We start from the raw sequence: 20,173 nt of genomic DNA, 5'->3' as shown, positions 1-20,173 counted from the left end.
TATGTGCTTAGATGTGTTTTTTAGTGGCGTTTCCGTCTTCCTTAGTTCGCAAGGTTCTTCAACGACGGAGTATCTGTGGGTGGACCCCTTCTAAAATGCATGATTTTACTATTAGAAATGCATACATGAAAAACATGATTTTTATGGATACGTTTTATGAAATGTTTATGAGAAAATTGGATTCATGCTTCACTAAATTTATGCTTATTTAGATATTCACGAATATGATTTAAGATATGATGTTTGAGCTATTGAGTTCCGTTGATATATATATATATATATATATATATATATATTTTTGGAAATATTATGTTCATGTTTTTATTGTGCTTATTAAGTGGTTACTTATACTATGTGCCTAAGGGCAAATGATATCTATATACGGCTTCGGTCGGGTGCTGTAGGGGCCTACGGGCAAATGATATCTATATATGGTTGCGATCGGATGATGTAGGGGCCCACAGACGAATGAGGGCCTATGGGCAAATGATATCTATATATGGCTTCGGTCGAGTGATGTAGGGACCTATGGACGAATGAAAATATTTATATGGCTTCAGTCGGGTGATGTAGGGGCCTACGGGCGAATGAAGGCCTTCAGGCGATTCTAATACCACTATTAAGCACACTATATATGATATATGTTTATGAAGTTTTATGGCATGCTAGGGTTTTCGGAAAACCTATTACCTATTATACTATTGAGTTTTCATAAACTTTGGGGGTTAGTATATTGATGAATAACTGTTTTAGTATTACTTATATATTAACTTGATCCACTCATGTTTTGTTTTGCGCCCCCTCAGGACCTAGGAATGAGGCATACGATCCGAGCTACGAGGCATTCCCATATTAGTGATTTTGTGTCCTTCTCTCCGCTTGGACATTCTTCTTTTAATAGCACCTTCTGTTACACCTTCCACTTGTATTTTGAATTAGTAGTATGCTCTGATCATGTCGTGCATTATCACTATTATTTTGTTGGCAGTTGAACTTATTATATTATTTTGTGAAGGTTGTATTTGAATATTATATTGCGTAGTTTGAAATTTTTATGCATGTTTCACATGTCCTCGACATATGCATTCATAAAATCGCTTGCGTCACCTCCGGTGTCGACCAACACATGGCCATCCCGTTGTCCTTCAGACACCGGAATCGGGGCATGTCATACTTAGTCCATTTGTGACTGGAATCATGGTTCCATTACAATTGGTATAATATGGCTTACCTTGTTCTTGCTGAGCTTGGTACTCGGTAGAGGTCCAAAGGAAATTGGCTTAGCAAATTACACCCCACATTTACATTCGTTTTATTTCACCATTGTAGAGTAAACTTTATGATGAAAATTCTCTCCACACACTTTTTTTTTCATGCGTGAACAATTGAGATTTAAGTAATTAAAATTTAATTAAATTTCAATTGTAACACAATTAAAAAAAATGCGCTGTTGAGCAAAATCGATTCTCTTATACACACATTAAATTAAGGCTTTTTAGCCAAAATAGTCACCGAGATTGGCATAACTCCTCACTTTGGTCCCTAACATAGAACTGGTTCCTAAGTTTGTCTACCATCAATCATTTTGGTCATTATGTGAAAAATCTCCGTTAAATAAAGAAAAAATAACAAAGTCCATTGTTTATTAAATTGATGGTATTTTAATCATTTTGATCTTTATTTAACAAAATTTTTTCACGAAATACCAAAATGATTGATGGTGTGTAAAGTTAGGGACCACTCCTATTAATTTCAAATCTCAGTAATCAAAGTGACGAGTTATGTCATTCTCAAAAATCATTTTAGAAAAGAAAAAAAAAACTTAAATTAAAGTCCGTAAAGATCAGTAACGTTATTCATGTTCACAAATATTATAGCACTTTCATTCAGTCTCTTTAATAAATTGGATTTGATTCATAATATCGTATGTCAAACTCATCAGTATTATATAGTGCGATGATGAATGAAATAAACGTGTCTTTCCAACAAAAAAGGTAGAAAAAGTGGGAAATTTTAAGGGAAAACTTTGGATAGCATGCCAATTTCGACTTCTTAAAAGTTGATTTGGAAATATGTACTTATATATATACATGTATATCGATCAGATAGGCAATTAACCAAAGTAGTCTTGTTCCTACTGCTGCCGCTGCTTATGATGGTGCTGCACAAGGAGGAGGAGAAGGAGCAGAGCAGCGGCAGCAACTCTCTCTCTACAAGTATTATTCCCACTGCTGCTGGAGAAGGAGAAGATGCTGCTGCTTCACACAATCAGACTACCGATCACCGTAACTCTGACGCCAGCCATGACCAGGTATATATGAGATTAATTGTTTAATTAATTCTGGGAAAATGTGTTTACCTTATCGTTTCCGTTTACAAAACAATTTTTCTGTCTTTCTGTGTGGACAGTCGTTCCTCTTCAGCATACTGCGTTGCTGTGCCATCATTTTCCATGGTGTCTCTCTTTTTCTTTTTTTTTTTTTTTTTTTTTTTTTTTTTTTTTCTTCTGGTCAATTTCAATTTTCTGAATTTCTTGGCTCATCTTCTTTGCCAAATGAGATAATGTGATCATTTTAATTTAATACAAATTCTGAATAAATCCAAATGGAAAGGATACGTTTGGGTGAAATAAATAATAAATACACACATTTTTTGTTTTTGTTTTTGGCATTCACTTTAAATAAAACAAATGAAATCAATCGACAATATTAATAATAACACCGTGTGAAGGGTGATAAAAGGAGTGTAGTTATCGGTTCCCTATAAAAAATCTGCTTGCACTTTACCCTACTTGATGTTTTTTACCTTTACCGACAAAAACTATTTATTTTCGGCATGGATTTTTCTGATCTAAGTTTCTCTTGTTTTTACCATTTATAATTTTCCTTGGTTAATAGTTGTATCAATATTCGCGGGTTCCCTTATTTTCTTTCTCTCTCATAGAGGAAATATGATAATTAGGTGGTATACTATAGGTATATGCATAATAGAACTCCTTCTAACATAAATGCAAAAGGATAATACTTGCACGTATTCAACCATTTACAAATAACATAAATTTATTGTATAAATATTATAATTCAGATTTTAATAATTTTTGTAAATAATATTCAAATAATAATTATAAAAATTAAACTGTTCGAATTAATAAATTTATTAAGTAAATATACATTATTCGTAAAGGCTGGAATACACCCCATTTCTCATGAGATGAAAGTATGTGTCATACCCTGATGACTATTTTAAGAGCATAGTGGTGTGGATGCATCAGATTCCGCGTACAAACTAGGGCATAAGCTAATTCATAAAGATTTATGCTGTTCGGCAAACAGATGCTGAATTGGGCATCTATTTTTGAGATGGAAATTGATTTTCACGTCTATTTTAGCCTCTTGTACATTCTTGTTTAATTTTGGCTGTTAATTTTGTTTGATTGATTCGGACGATGACAATATATAAAGAGGTGTGTGTAAGAAGTTAAAAAGTATGTGTAAAAATCACTTCCTCTTTTGAGATTTTAAAAAAATATCTGTGTATACTATATAACAACATCTGTAACTATTAAATTACAGTTTGACTCTAGTCCACACATACAACGCTTTATATAAGAATTTTCGCTATCCTTGTTGAAATGACGTTTGTGACTACTAATAGAATTTTCGCTATCTTTGTGTTTGGGCCCAAAATAATAGTTTGGGCCGAAGGTAGGATCATCCTCGGCCCGGGAGGCCGTGCGGCGAGAGGGCCATGAATCGTTCAACTCGTGGGCTTCCAAGCCTAGGTCGGATAGATCATAACGCAAGTCGAGTCCTAGTACAATGAGGAGTCTCGGTGGGATCAGTAACCTAGAAAGCGACTCCGGCTCAGTTAAGGACTAGGTTCACAATCCTAGTGAAGATAGGACTGGTCGAGGTGGTGTTGATCCGGAGAGGAAGACCTAGTCCGAGTAGGATTTTAACTCGGATTCAAGATACATCGCTATAAATAGGGGAAGCTGTGCGTCAGAGAAACCCCTGCAAATCAATACAAAATTGCCCTGCGCAAATTCTCACAACTTGTGATTTTTCTTTTTCCTTTTTCGCTGACACATCTTCCGTTGGCATCAACAGTACTGTGGAAGCAATTGGTGATATCTTAAGTCGGCATAGATAGCTCTGTCACCGTAGAATCAGTCGGTCTCGCAGTATCTTCCGTTGGCATCAACAGCACTGCAGCGAGAACGATTGATTACCTATCCAAGTCTCGGTCGAGAAGGATTTCTGAATCCTTGTTGGTCGAGGTCATCTCATCAGCCTTCTCGGCGAAGTGAGGTGTCACAAGTAATTACATTCGGCACGTTGAAAGCCGAATTTGATATTGAACTTCGTAAAAATAGTAACCTTGTCTTCAGGTTCGAGAGCCCAAGAGGCCGAGACGTGTTCCTTTCTCGGCCGCAATCGCAAGACGCAGAGGTCAGCCGCGCACCCAACGCAACATCAATAAATTTACTCCTCGGCCATACTCGGCCGACGAGTTGGCACGCCCCGCAATCACCGAAGGACGTAGTTAGCTTATAGATTACTCGGCCTGCGCGCCACGTAGGTTTTGTAGTTTCTAGGGTCAACACTTTGTTAAAGCTTTTACATGTTTAACGCTTACACTCAATCCACTACAATAGAATTTTCCCTATCTATGTTAGTGCTTTTACATATTATGTTCCACAAAAGCGTCATACAAAATGAAGTCCTTAAAAAGTTAGCTGACGTGTTGAAGTAAATGAGTTTAGACTCCTTAGAGTTGAAGAATATCTACATTGAAGACGATTGGATTTTAGCCAAAGCAATATAGTTTAAAAAAAAAAAAAAACCACTGTGAAAAAAACATGTGGGTGTTTAGTAAACTGCTTAAAGTATTTTTAGCAAAAAAAAAAAAAAAAAAAAAAAAAAAAAAAAGAGGGTAGTATTCACAATATAAAATTTTCATTAAATAATACCATTCTCCTATCTTCTATAAAAAAATTAAAAAAAAGTTTTTTTTTTTTTTGAAAAGTATAGGCAGAGCCGCTTTTATTTTCAGCCGATATACATCCATGATTTTGAAAAAAAAAGAGAGTTTTTTTCCATCTACCAAACAATTTTCTTTTAAAAAAATTTGAGCAATCTCAAACCAATCCCGGATCTGCCACAATAATTTGTATTGAACTTCTCATTTCTATTCATTAATGAAACCTTTTTGTTAACCAAAACATGATGAAAAGATGGTGAAAAGACTACTTAGTCTTTTATCACACAAAAAAAAAGATGGGCAATAATGTAATTTCATAGATCCAAAATTTTTTTTATTGAAACCTCATCTACAGATGATTTTAAAATACCTCAAATATTAAAAAAATATAACCAAAAACAAAAACCTCCCACTTCCCCACGTTCTATCTCTCACTCTCTCATTCTCATTTTCTAAAAAAATATGTTCATACATACAAAATGTGTAAGCAAATGCTAGTTAATTACTAATTAAAATCAAATAAAAAATGCCTAACTTACAAGTGAAATAAACTTTTTTTTTTTTTTAAGAAAGTGAAATAAACTTTTTGGTAACTGAAACTAGCACGTGGAAAAGCATTAAAAGGTTGCATTTTCTCTTCTATCCCCCTTTTCTCATGAATTTAAAAAGGACTAAAATTTAAGACCTTGAGTTGCACGCACAATAATTTATATGCCTTCACTCGAAGCCTACCGCCACTGCTGACTTATCGGCTGTCTCTCCTCCCTGGGCCGCTGATGTGTAAAACCTGGAGCTTTCTTTCTTTCTTCTTCAATGGCGGAGATTGTCTACCCCAACCCAGCTGAAATCGTTGCCTTGTTTTCCTACTCCTGGTTTGTTTATTTTTCTTTCTTATGATCATGTATAATTATTTTTTTCTGTTCAAACATCTAATTTTGTTGCACTTTGTAAGCGACTCTTCCAACTTGGTTGTGTATTTTCATGTTACTGTAATTACCCATTTTTTTTATTTTGATTTATGTTGCTAATTAATTTCTTTAAATTGAAAACAACTCCAGAGTTGATTAATCTGTGAGTTCAAATTGGTAGATTAGGCAGAAGTTAGTGTTGAGAGAATGAATCTCATGTATTGATGGGACGTACTCTCCATATTACCGATTGGTTTTACGGTGAAACATCAAGTTACTTCAGTTAGTGTCACCAGATTTTGAACCCCCGTCCTCTTAGTTTACTGTTATATAATTTACTGTAGAATATCGCTTTTCAAAATTGGAACTTTGGTTTTGAACTTTTGATTGACGAGGATAGTTAATTAATGTACTTGCTCTTGTATATATAAACACCTTCAAAGTATGCCAGTGAAAACCGAATTAATATTGTTATGTTGAAAAATTATGAAAAATGCAGAAACTGAGGACCACAGAAGAAAATAGGCAATCTTCCATTGAAATGGGAGAGTCCAACGGCAACGGCAACGGTGCTGAATTTGTTTCAGTTGGTGAAGTACATTCCCCTAGGCCTCGGGTAGACAACTTCAAAAAACTCTCACTTCTGCCTCTTGTCTTCATCATCTTCTATGAGGTATCTGGGGGTCCATTTGGGGTTGAGGATAGCGTCCAGGCCGCTGGTCCGCTTCTAGCCCTCCTCGGGTTCTTGGTCTTTCCACTCATTTGGAGTGTTCCGGAGGCCTTAATTACCGCGGAGATGGGTACCATGTTCCCTGAGGCTGGGGGTTATGTTGTTTGGGTTTCGTCGGCTTTGGGTCCCTACTGGGGGTTTCAGCAGGGTTGGATGAAATGGCTAAGCGGGGTTATTGACAATGCTTTGTATCCGGTTCTGTTTCTGGACTATTTGAAGTCGGCAATTCCAGCGTTAGATGGTGGCGTTCCAAGAGTTGCAGCGGTCTTAGTTTTGACATTGTTGCTCACTTACATGAACTATAGGGGTCTAACCATTGTGGGTTGGGTTGCTGTTCTTTTAGGAATTTTCTCAATCGTTCCTTTTGTGGTTATGGGACTCGTGGCAATCCCCAAGCTGAAGCCTTCGAGATGGCTAGTCGTAAATCTACACAATGTGGATTGGAATTTATATCTGAACACTCTCTTTTGGAATCTAAACTATTGGGACTCGATAAGTACACTTGCCGGAGAGGTAGAAAACCCAAAGAAAACTCTCCCAAAGGCTCTGTTTTATGCTTTGATATTAGTTGTTCTTGGATATTTCTTCCCGCTCTTAATGGGTACTGGGGCTGTTCCACTCGACCGTGAGTTGTGGACAGATGGATATTTCTCAGATATCGCTAAACTTATTGGGGGAGTTTGGTTGAGATGGTGGATCCAAGCGGCTGCAGCAGTGTCGAATATGGGGATGTTTGTTGCTGAAATGAGCAGCGACTCCTTCCAACTTCTTGGGATGGCAGAACGAGGGATGCTCCCTAAGTTTTTTGGTAAGCGGTCTCGTCATGGAACCCCAGTGATTGGCATTTTGTTCTCAGCTTCTGGAGTCCTTTTGCTATCTTGGTTGAGCTTCCAAGAGATTGTAGCTGCAGAAAACTTCTTGTACTGTTTTGGAATGATTTTGGAGTTTATATCATTCATACGGTTAAGGGTGAAGTACCCAGCTACATCTCGTCCTTACAAGATACCCGTTGGAACAGTTGGAGCCATTCTTATGTGTATTCCTCCAACCATACTGATTTGTGTAGTTTTGGCTCTTTCGACACTTAAGATCGTGGTTGTGAGCCTTGTCGCTATATTGATCGGCCTTGTGATGCAGCCCTGTCTCACTTACGTCGAGAGAAAGAGGTGGATGAAGTTCTCCGTCAGTGCTGACCTCCCAGATCTTCACGGTGCTAATCAGGAGGGTGTTGGCTCCATAAGACATTAGTAAGTCCTCAATATACATGCAAACCCATTGTATACTGACTACTGCAGTCTACAGGACGTTGGTGTTGAAGCGATGACTGCTCGCTATGGTATACAATTGCATTGCTCGAACACAGATCCAGAGAGGACATTTGCAGAAACTTTGAAATGTAGGATGCATGTTGTGACTCGTAGGAGGGATGTATATTGCATGTCCTTCCCTGGAGGTGACATACAAAAATAAGAAATTTCACCAACTCCTAGTCTCCTATAACTTCTGAGTTCTAGTTTTATAATTCCATCATTTCAAAATTCATGTTTTAATGCATCATTTGATTCAAAGATCTTGAAATTACATTGAATTCAGAATTGCCAAATCTTTCTTGCAATCAAGGTCTAAAATATCGATGATATCGGAAATATCGATAGTCCAAAAACACGGAAATTTTGATAGAAATATCAGGATATTATTGATATCGATAAAAATTGAATAAAAACCACGGAAATTATAAGAAAAACTTGGAAATTTTTATTGAAACTGTGCAGGATGTTTATTTAGTCAATTATCTATTAGTTTATCACAAAAAATTGGAAGGAAATGCATTGCATGATGGATTTAACTGATTTAAGTTGATTATATAGCGAGCTGGCAAACATTGTGAGTGTAGAAAATATGTAGTAATTAATGAAAGAAGTGTAAACACACCATAATCATTTATATATAATGAATTAGTACAATATTTTACAATTTATACATTGCATGATAACATACAAGACTGACTTAGTACCACATAGAGTTGTTATGAGGTTTAAAATTTTCACTATCTTCATCATCTCTATGTGTAGAGTATGTGTATTTTAGCATATTTCCACAAAAACATAAGTGATATGGTGGTCAAGGTGTTGAAGGAGTAAAATGGGAGGGGTTCGAATCCCCTTGGTGTTTTTTTAAATATAGAAATTTATCCTAGATAATAAATATTAGCTTGCAAGCCTTGCAGACATCTTAACGACCATATAAATATTACAGGTTGAATATGTAATCACAAACACATCTGTAGCGAGTTGGATAATCCCAAGTGTAGGGAAGTTTTTTTATTGTATTTTTAATTTTTTTAATTTTTCATTTCACTTGTATAATGACATATGACGTATGTGCTCATATTCCGAGCACACCAAAAAACATCTTTGTATTGAGAAAGGAACAAATAAAAACGAAAAAATCATTCACATTTAGAGTCGTAAATCAATATACCAGCACTTGAGACAGAGATTAGCGAATCCACCAAATCGCAAAAGCCCAACCGTGTTGTGCCTTGGCATTTTCTAGCTAGAGCAAACCATCAACTTTCTGAAAGATATCAAACTAGTGCAGATTGAGATGGTTCCGGCATGTTTCACCACAACAATGATTGGCATTCAGCAATCTCTTCAACGATTTAGAAGCATAAACTTGTCAAGGAACATAAAGCTTTTGCAGATCCCACTTCCCCATTCAATTTCTTGTTTCGAGCTCTGTCCTTCAAACCGAGTTAGGGAGGAAACTGAAAGATGATGCAGCCAGAAAGAGGACGAGAAAATAGGATAGGTTGATCTCATGTATCAATCCCATGGCATGTTAAATTCCTGGTTGTTGGTGATAAGATGTAGTTTTGTGGTTTGATAGCTATAAGATGTCGTTACCTTAAAGTACGAAGTCAGAAACAGCACTGCAACTCTGCAAGAAAGCACAATTCTAGTCCCACATCAGCCAGCTGAAGAATGTAGGAGAGTTAAGACGTGTACAAAACTGAAAGCCCAACACTACCACAGGCATAGCTTAATCGGTCTACGAGGGCCAATGGTCCACACGATATTATTGATAATATTGATAATATCGTGATATATTGACGATAATTAGATGGATAATTGTAAAAATATCATCTTCTCACAAAAACGATATTATCGGTGAAATATTGCCGATAATATCAATATTTTGTACCTTGCTTGCAATTGAAAAACTCCGTAGTTCTTTGAATTTGCAACACATTTTTCTTTTTGACAAAGCGATATTCCTTATGTAGGAGAAATTTGAACTCAGGTGAAGGAGCAGACAAATTGAGTTCCCTCCAAATATGCACAAAACACATCTTTATGGTGTATCATTATGGTGTTTCAAGTACCTTCACTGTTATTAAAACGATATACCAAATACAATGTTACTTATGATGCACTGAAATAATAATAAAGATTGTTGAAGATATAATGTGATTCGTTAAATATCATCTGTACATTTTACTTTGCATCAAATGTAACGTTCTAGTGTAGATTTTGCAACTTCACCTTTTAGTTAGCAAATAATATCCAACAAAAGAAAATGATAAAATTCAATGAAGGTTGATACAATTATTATTTTTTATTTCTGTATTTTGTTAGCCCAAAATTTGCATATAAAATCCCGTACATATAAATAGACACCTGTCAAGGCGCCAACTCCATTTTCTTAGAAAATTTGAAATTTTCAAAACACAGAGCCGAGAGAGGAAAAACTGAAAGAAGACGAGTAAGCGACCGGAGAGATGAAGAAAAGCAGCGGAAGCGGAAGCAGAAGCGGAAGTCGAACCCGGAGATGCTTAACCGCGAACTTTCTGGAAACGCGGTTACAATTTCCAGTGGTTTCTTCCCCTGCAAACCAACCGTCACCGAAATCGCCAACTTTCAATACCAGCAGCAAGCGCAAGAGGGCGGCCGTCGCTGCCGGAGGAGGAGCCTTGGCCTCTGTTGCTGCAGCGCTCATGGAATCCCCCAAAAGTAACGCTTTAGCTTCGATTCCTGATCTCAGGCTCCTCGCCTCCTCTCGTCTCCACGATCTCAAGCTGCATGTCGACCGCTCCCACTCTGAGATCCTCAAGGATGTTGATTCCTCTCAATCTCGCCTCCACAAGCGATTCAAGGTCTCTCTCTCTCTCTCATATTGATTCTCTGTTGTCGTACTTTTGCATTATTTAGTCTCGGAGTTGGTGGATTAGTGTCTGTTTGGTTGCCGAGAAAATACCTGAGAAAACAGAAATTTGAATTTTCGCCAAATAATAACATTATGTTGATTTAATCTCACTTTCATATCATAATTAAATCTCATTACTGTTATAAGGTCTGCTAAAGCAAAATAAATGTAAATCCAATTAATTCTTAATTATAATTGAAACTTAATGTCTATTTAATATAAGGTTTTGTCTGCTGTATGATGAACTAGTACTCAGGGGTAGTAATAGTTAGGGAAGAGGAGCATTAGAATTCAGTCTAGGGCACGATTTTTTCACCTAATTATACGTCTCTTTGTGCCGTCAGATCCAGAGCCAGGCATGCCAACAAGTGTTGGATGAAGCAGATAAGGAATACAAGAAGATGACCCAAAGGATTACTGAAAGTCGGGAAGCAATGGCGGTATATTAATCTAGTCTTTCTTTGTTTCGTTTACTTACTTCTGATTGTATGTTTGTAGTGCTTATTCATCAAGTGCATCCTACTGCTTTTTTATCAGGCTTCATATGCAGAGTTCATGGCAGATGCACAGACCACCGCTTCTCGTGGTATGTCTTCAGTTTAAAACCTCTCTGACATGCTTAAAATATGTGGATTTTTTGTAAGTTATGTCTGTTGGATTTATCCAATATAAATCAACCTTTAAGTGGTCTACTACATGTAGGAATGTAATATTGGAGAATAATGTTAATTGTGATTTGATCTCTTAAAGATATCAGTCCTATATAAGGTGTCTTATATTGGAAATAGGATTGATGGAATCCTTAATTGAATATGATTATGATACTTGACTTGGAGGCTAATAAAGTAAGTTTAGGTTTCCTTTATGGATGGAAACCCTAGCTTTTAGCCTATATAAAAACACCGGTCCCTATAAGCCCTAGAACACACAACATTATGCTTCCCATAAAGTAGTTGTATTCGGCTAGGAGTTTATAGAAGATCATGGTGTTGCCGTGCTCTGCTACTTTTGTGCTCAACTTCCATGGCCGCCATTGGAATTAGGTTAGTCACTCTTTCGTTTGTGTTTTAATTGTATAACCTTATAAGGCTAACAATTGGTATCAGAGCCACTAGTTATATGATTAAAACCTATTAGGTTTGAAGTTTGATTATATAATATCTTTTCTTTTGGACTGCGGTTTTTTAAATCCAAATTGTGATTGCATTCGGCAACATCACCATGTTGGACCTGCTTGAAAACTGCATAGTACGGTTCTGCATATAATTGTATATACTTGGCATATTAGTATGATATGCACGGCACATATTTTACATCAATTCCTATTTGGTCTTAGAGACCGAAATTATCAGTTAAATTAAACAATTACATAATTGGATAATCTGTTTTTGCGAGTGGTGCCAGTTGAGTTCAAGTTTTCTTCCACTGCCACCACCCTTCAATTCCAAATGTGGGCTTTTCTAATTGAAGCACTAAATGATGATATTGAATTAACTATAAAAAAGGAAGATTAAAATAGTTGGTTCATTATTTCATGGAATTGTATAATTGGAATTACCATGGTGCTTAACGTTTTCTATTTCAATGTTCATATTAATGTTTTGGTTCAATTGAAATAGTCATTTTGTTCTAACCATGCACCGGAGAATTTGAGTTGATCAGCAAAGCCAAATAAGGAGGTTCATATATGCATCGCATATGAGATCCTGATGGAGGTCGGTTCTAACCTTGCACTGGAGAATTTTGAGATATATCACTCATAAATTGGTAAACTAATAATTGTTGAATGGTAGGTTTTCAAGCACTTCAAGCTTCCTTTCTTGTATTCAGTTCTCATAAAGAAAGATTGGAACAGTTTGCTTTGCTCATCTTTACTGAATTAATTATGACTGGAAGAAGATGGCATGCTTTAAGCTTTCTTTCGATATTCATGCCAATGTTTTGGTTGAATTGATTTAGTGGTAGATACAACTTTTTGGCTAACGTTGTTGTCAATTTTGTAAGCATATAGAAATATGTACTTCTGTACTAATCTTGCCAAGGAAGACTATGAAGCATCTCAAGTCAACAAGCTCGGTAAAGTCTCCTATCAAAGCAAACAATATTGATCATTATATGTGTCAATTGCGAATTAATTAGTTGATCATGCATATGGTTAGTTTTGACTATTAAGTTTTAAACTTGGTTATCAAAACAAAGAGAAAATATATGTTGTGAACATGATTAATTCTGCATACAAGTGGCATATAGAACGAGGGAAAAGTAGATTTTTTAAGATATGCCAAGATGCATGCATATAAAAGTGCATATATATCTTGCTTGTTCGTGGCTTTTCGTTAGTAATATGCATGAGTGAGCCTATTGGCTGGTCCCAGCAGCTCCAGTCACTGCTTCCAGGGTGGAAAGGCAACAAGGGGACACTAAGCACCCCTCAAAATATAATTACATACCTTATAAGGTTTTTGGAATTACTTCTTAAACTCCAAATCTTTATTGCCTTTGTTATCCATTTGAATAAGGACTAATATTGTTTGCCATGAATTGCAATTGCATAAGTGCCAGCAATTGTTTGATCAAGCTAAGTATACGTAATTTTCTAAAGCCAATTATGTATCTAGAAGTTCACATTGCATGTGTAAAATTATCATGACACCAGTATCTAAATGGTATGTATATGGTAAACATGCGGAGAAGCATATGTAAAAATGCATAAATTATTTTATTGTTTGAGACTATATTTTGTACAAATAGTCTGGGTGTTTCGGCATTAGTACAAGAGTAAGTCTATTGCTCTGTTTTTCATGGGTAATAACTAAAATGGACATATGGCATGTTTTATTAAAGGGATTGGGTTGTCCTAACACAAATGTTTTGATTAGTAATGCAATATACTAAGCATGATGGGGGATTAATTCAAGTACGGTTTATAATGATATTAACTCCATGCGGAATTTGCATGACTAATCAAATTAGTTTTGTCTACAATTTTGCTTTCCTATCTCAGTATAGTCATTTAATTGTTCATGACTAATGCATAACTTATGGATTGACTGAGAATGACAGAAAGCATCCAATGACAAGAATAAGGGTATAATACAAGTGAATAAGGTTTGTAGTAATTATGTGACAATTCTCATTTGTATTTTAGCTATTTATTTGAGAATTGTGGTTGGTCATGTGATTATAAATATGTTTATAAAGAAGTGGTGAACATATGAAGGCATAAGGTATGTATTTCATTCAGAGCATGTGACTAAATTGATAAGCATAAGTCTTCAAACTTGTATATAGTTTATTAGTTTTTCCCATGCCTAAAGAATTTAAACAATGCTTTAATCAATCAATTTTTATGTGCCATAAGGGGAGAAGAAAAGAAATTAATCAAGGCTAATGTATGGCATGTATTGGAGATGTTTCTTTTGGAAGAAAAGAATTTTGGTAGTTCCTTTATTTAATTTGGTATTTACAAGGCTAATGCACGATTTTGATGCTAATGTTTTAGGAGCCTTGTATTACGGAAAGAAAGGTACAAAAGAAAAGGAACCCGTTTGACTTAAGAAAACATTTGAGCAATTTAGTTTTTAAATTAAAGGAATGTATTGTTCTTTTGCATTACATAAAGTATTTCTATTTCAAACAATTGACTCCATAATGATAAGTATTGACATTCTTTTGGTGGAATAAAATTTGTTCTATATGTGATTAATCTCTTTCAAGTATGTTGTTAGGTTTCTTGAGATTAATTTAATGTCAAAGAGAGTCATGAAGGAATTAGTGCCATTTGTTGGCAAGACTCAAAACTCGAATCAGGTTATCATAATTTTGTCACTTACAGTTAATTAATCCATGTGACTTCTTGTATCGTTTCAGGGCGGAGTTGATCAATGCCCTTTCAACTAAGCAAGCCGCAACGGCTTAGTTGATGATGAAACTGTGTTTTTGAGTTACTTCGGTCAATTTTGCATCTTAATTAGAATAAAAGGGATAATCTTCTTGCCTACAGGTGTGGATTACTTCTTTTAGTTTAATTGAGATGGCATAGTATGAGTTTTATTTCACAGAAGTTGTGAAAACCTTCATCTTGCCTACAGGTGTTGAAGTTTTTCATGAAGGAACTTTTGTGACATAAAATCTAGTACTAGAAACTAGTTAATTTTCTTGCCCACAGGTGTAAATTAATTTAGTTTCATGAAGTTAATTGGGATAAAGTTCCATGCCATTAGGGACAAATATTTCCACAATGAGCCCCATAAAAGGTTGTTGTTTGAAGGCATGGAAATCGGTTGCATCATGATGTATTTTGTATCTCTTTACGAGACTAGTTGATGCAAAGTATTGGACCCATGAGGGTTAATCAAGGATTGCTAAGGTACGCATTGTTTAAGTCTTATGCTTGTAAATCTTTTCAATTTGAACTATGATGTCTGTTTAGAGGATGAAATTTGACTACTAAAGTTTCCTTTGGACATTGAAATTGAAATGATATGAAATTGAATTTGTTATGGATGCATAAATTCACGATAGATGCACATAATTGTTTCTGGCAGATTGCGTGTCTTGATTTAAATCGGATGAATGACATGTCTAATGGTCACCAAATGACCTGAATTTTGGATATGTTCAACAGATAAATGTCTACTATGTGTCTGCGAATTTTCGTAATTTTCTGCCATGTATGTTAATTATGGTGAATTTACTAGTAACCCATGATCGTATAGACAGTTTTACTGGCAGATTGTGTTGGTCTTTTTGAGACGTGACTTTAGACTACTATTTTGACCCAAAACGGCTCTATAATTTTATTTTATGAAGATTAGTATGTCTATTTTGATTAGTATAAATTTGGTAGCAATCAAGCTTATAAATTAATTATGATTAATTCTAAAGTAAGTGTAACTCGTTGCTGAAATTCTGTTTGACAACTTTATGTTGGTTGAGATGTCTATTTTATTATGTCTAAAATATAGAGCAATTTTCTTTAGGAACATCTTTGAAAGAATATATTAACGAGTGTTTGCCCAAGTGGGAGAATTAGTGAACGAAAACTCTGAAAACTTAGTGGGAGTTGTTCTAAAATTTTGAGCACTAAGTGGACTTGCATGAATCTATTAAAGCATTATTCTATCTTCCATGAATTTGTGTTACTTGAATGTCTATAATATGTTTAAGTTGCACGAATGGATACTTGGTATATGCGTACATTTTCTATTACTTGCAATCATTTGGATTTCTTGGTTGATCATTTATTTTGGGGCTCATAAGGACTTAGCATAAATGTGGACTTATTAATACATATAAGATGGTTGTTGGATACATGTTTTGTGTAACAGCAGTGAATGCTTTCAAGCTTAGTTGTACCTTTCATTGAGGTAATACGCATTCATTGACTAAGTAAGGCTACTCCCAAAGGCATATTTTCAAAAGTATGATTTAAGTATTGATTTGCAAATTAAGTAACGATGTTGCAGATCAGTGGGAGTTTGAGTTTCGTGTTAGTAATGCCTTACAGTTGCAGATGACCTATAAGGTATGTATAGAATCCATATATTCATTTTAATCTCCAGTTGGATTCATTAAGTCACATTTTTTCGTGTGCTAGTCAATCATCTGATAAAATATATATAAGATATCAAATTGTTATCAAATTGCATATTAAATGGCATGACATGGTTTATGTACTACCTCAGTTGTGAGGATTTTCATCTTGCCCGCAGGTGTTGGAAATCACTATGAAAGTAACTGGTATGGTGCATAGATCAGTGTCAGAAACATATTAATTCATCTTGCTCACAAGTGTTGAATTAATTTGTTTTATGAAGTTTTTGGGATATTTTAGTTGGACATGTGCCTATTTGGTATTTTCAGTTGTGTTCGTTGGCTACAAACATTGTTTGTATTATTACTGATCTAATGAAAGTGATGCATGATTGTTTTGGAGATGTATTCAGACCTGCAGGTTATGGTGGTTTCATTAGATGAAGGATATCTGCATTGGCAGATTTAAGGCTTCGAAGAAGCATAAAGTGTAACTTGTGAGTTACAATAAAGTGGACCTGAGATGATATAAAGTAAGACATTTTGGTTAATTTAAAGTTTATTTAAAGTTTCATCTCTTGATCATAATTTGTGTTTCATGTGAATGAGGATCTTAGCATGTGTGATTATGAAGGTTCTGGGTTGTGTCAACCCTACAACCTTGTTAGTTCCATGTTAAGAAATGCATTTGACAGAAATTGCATTAAGGACGAGATGTAATCACTCTTACATGGCCACTAAAGTGACATTAGTCTCCAATCTCAAGTATAAACGTGAATATTACATTTTGTAGACCAAGTGGGAGAATGTTGGATTTATCCAATATAAATCAACCTTTAAGTGGTCTACTACATGTAATAGGAATGTAATATTGGAGAATAATGTTAATTGTGATTTGATCTCTTAAAGATATCAGTCCTATATAAGGTGTCTTATATTGGAAATAGGATTGATGGAATCCTTAATTGAATATGATTATGATACTTGACTTGGAGGCTAATAAAGTAAGTTTAGGTTTCCTTTATGGATGGAAACCCTAGCTTTTAGCCTATATAAAAACACCGGTCCCTATAAGCCCTAGAACACACAACATAATGCTTCCCATAAAGTAGTTGTATTCGGCTAGGAGTTTATAGAAGATCATGGTGTTGCCGTGCTCTGCTACTTTTGTGCTCAACTTCCATGGCCGCCATTGGAATTAGGTTAGTCACTCTTTCGTTTGTGTTTTAATTGTATAACCTTATAAGGCTAACAATGTCTTGGTAATAATGTCGTACTGATGGAGTCTGGATTCAATCATCTCTACTAACCAACATTCTATGTTGCATTATCATCAAAACATTTGAGAGACGTCGTTCATTTTGAGGGTTTGACGAGTGATTATTGTGTCCATATGTGGAAATCGTTTCTAATCTCATGTTCGAAGTGATACAGGTTGGATAACATTTCTTTATCTGTTAAGTTTCACATTGCTATTAAAACTATTGGGGCGATAATGGCTAACTATTTAGTGTGCTAACTTAGGTTCTTCAGTTTGTTAGCTGTTTTGTTTTCCGTTTAGTGTCTGGCTTTCCGTTCTCTTCGCTGCTCCCTTTTAATTAGTTCCTGGCCCTACGCTGGAGCTTGTTCAGGTGGGGTTTTAGGCTGTCCCATTTGAGTTTTCTTGTTTGCCTAGTTGCCTTTGTTATAAGAAGTGAATCATTGATCAAAAACAAGATATTGTATAACTGCGGAGAAGAGAAAGAAGATTGAACAAACAAGAAAAGAGTGACAAATAATAAATTGCCTCCTATGAGTCATTAATAAGATTTATAAGTGCTTGGTAACAAACTAACAATCTAACTTGAGCCAACAATGTATAAACTACTGTTATTCATTCTGAGTACTTTTTCTCTGGGTTGTATTTCATACTTTTCAGGTTGCAAAACATGAATCGCTGAGCTTTCGCAGTCCTTTGAGAAACAAATTGATGCTTTTCGCAGCTGTTATGGCATTTCAACAAATTAGCAATCAATTGTCCATGCAATATTATCTACTGAAAACCTTAGGTGAGTGTTCTACTTTTTAAAACTGTTTACTGCTGGTGGGATAATTCAGTTTTATGTGTTTTTAAGCCTCTGATTACGCTGTTTTGTTTTGCTGCATATACTATACATAAATTTACATTCATTACAACCTGAACTAGATTTGAGAAAGAACAAAAGAGGAGAGAAAGTAGGTTGTCAGTCTTAGAGTATCAGATGGATGCTCGTGAATGGATATTAATAAATTGCTAGAACAAGGAGACATCTTTTAATAGATTCAAAGGAGTTCAGATGCTTGTGCTAATTCATCTATTTTGGTGGAACATTGGTGGATCAATTAATCTTCAGACCCGTAAATGTTGACCTAACAAGCAAATATAACACTTAATAAACAGCCGCACAATTCATATCTCCAAGTTCGAGTGAGAAATACGACATTACTTGCATATCTCCACCTATGTTTGAGTAAGAAGTATGACAATACTTGCGTGTCTCCAAACTAGACGGAGACAAGCGATTTGGGGAGGGGAATCGAATTCAGTTTCTATTTCAATATAACCAGCAAAAGTATTTATATGAATTATGATACGCTGTGCTCGTTCATAGTTTATTGCCCTCGTACCTTCATACGCAGGTTTTTTACATTGTTGGTTTGTGTTTTCAGGCATGTATAGTGGTGACGATAGCAATCGAGACTCCGACGAATCTTGAACAAGAACGACTGATTGGATCAAAAGGGATTTGAAACCATAGCTTGTTGCGGTTTCATTACTAAACAGAAAACTGCATTTCAAAGTATATTTGTGGTTACATGATGAAACACAAAGTCATTGGGTTGTGAACTTGTGAATGAGTGGTTGAATGTTACGCTAGTAAATAATTTAGACCAGTGCTTAGCTTTGTGCCTAATGTGCCTATCGAGTTAAGCCCTAAATAATTAATTAGTTCACAAAGTTTCCTCCCAGGGCCCGCGTGCCAGCGAGAGGCCTGGCCCGAGCTGGCCTCTCCTACTCTCCCTCGCTCCTCTCGCCTGCACGGGCTGTGCCCAGCGGCCTTGAAGACCCGACCCAAGCCGGCCTCCCTGCGCCCCAACACGCCGATCCCCTTGGCCCAGGCCAGCTGACCCTCTTGCCGCACCACCAGCAGTCCCATGGCATCCTTGCCACGTCACTCATGCCTTCTCGGCCCTTGCCAAGCCAATTTTTCAAATCCCAAGACTTCCAAAAGATTTCAAAAAGAAAATTCAATTTTTTCTTACTTTGGTGTGGCATAGAGAAGAAGAACAACAACCAGAGAGGATTCTTTGCAAGCGCAAGAGAAGAAGAAAGCTTGGGGAGGGGGAAGAAATTTTTCCTTTGGCTTGTTTTCCTTGTTGGAATAATGATTGCTCTCCAAATTTATTTAATCCCCTGCTTCAGGCAAAATTAAATAGGTATTGGGGGCAATTGATTTCCTTTTCCTAGAAGAAGTCTATTTGCAAAACCAAAAAGGAGATCAAGTTCAAATTGGGAAACAACTTTACAAGCCCAAGCGGTTTGGGATTTCTACGCCTACTATCCTTTTCCTGCGTGCAGCTTAGTAGGTGGGGGGGGGGGCATTTGTTGTGAAATCATATGCCTGGATTTCACTGTTATAATCTACGTGTTTATATTATTGAGATTTTATACTATTTTTTAGGAATTTATATTAATTTATTTGAATTTAGATTTTAATTAAACCAGTTACGAAGTTTGAAGTTTGGAAATTAATTATTTAAAATTCGTTGACCTTTCGAGGTCATAATT

General features: G+C 35.8%; 1 protein-coding gene across 13 annotated transcripts in view; it reads left to right on the top strand.

Moving 5' to 3' along the window:
* The first annotated feature begins 1,996 nt into the window (after positions 1 to 1,996).
* LOC126625923 (probable polyamine transporter At1g31830) overlaps positions 1,997 to 20,173 on the top strand; it is a 35,962-nt gene continuing 17,785 nt past the window's right edge. For 2 of the 13 annotated variants that reach the window (XR_007624516.1, XR_007624514.1), the window contains exons 1-3: positions 1,997 to 2,311; positions 6,391 to 7,868; positions 11,175 to 11,270. Coding sequence is in view for 1 of the 13 variants with exons in the window: in XM_050295051.1 (XP_050151008.1) it covers positions 2,153 to 2,311; positions 6,391 to 7,869 (1,638 nt within the window). In the remaining 12 variants the exon portion in view is untranslated. Of the gene's footprint in view, positions 2,312 to 5,635; positions 5,856 to 6,390; positions 8,237 to 10,286; positions 10,781 to 11,174; positions 11,417 to 18,283; positions 18,414 to 19,053; positions 19,299 to 20,173 lie in introns of those variants that run through there. The other 11 variants (XR_007624515.1, XR_007624513.1, XR_007624508.1 and 8 more) reach the window with 11 other exon arrangements.

Source organism: Malus sylvestris, chromosome 6, assembly GCF_916048215.2.
Source record: "Malus sylvestris chromosome 6, drMalSylv7.2, whole genome shotgun sequence".
NCBI classification, from domain to species: domain Eukaryota; kingdom Viridiplantae; phylum Streptophyta; class Magnoliopsida; order Rosales; family Rosaceae; genus Malus; species Malus sylvestris.
The sequence above is the reverse complement of the archived record's forward strand: the minus strand, read 5'-3'. Positions and strand labels throughout refer to the sequence as shown.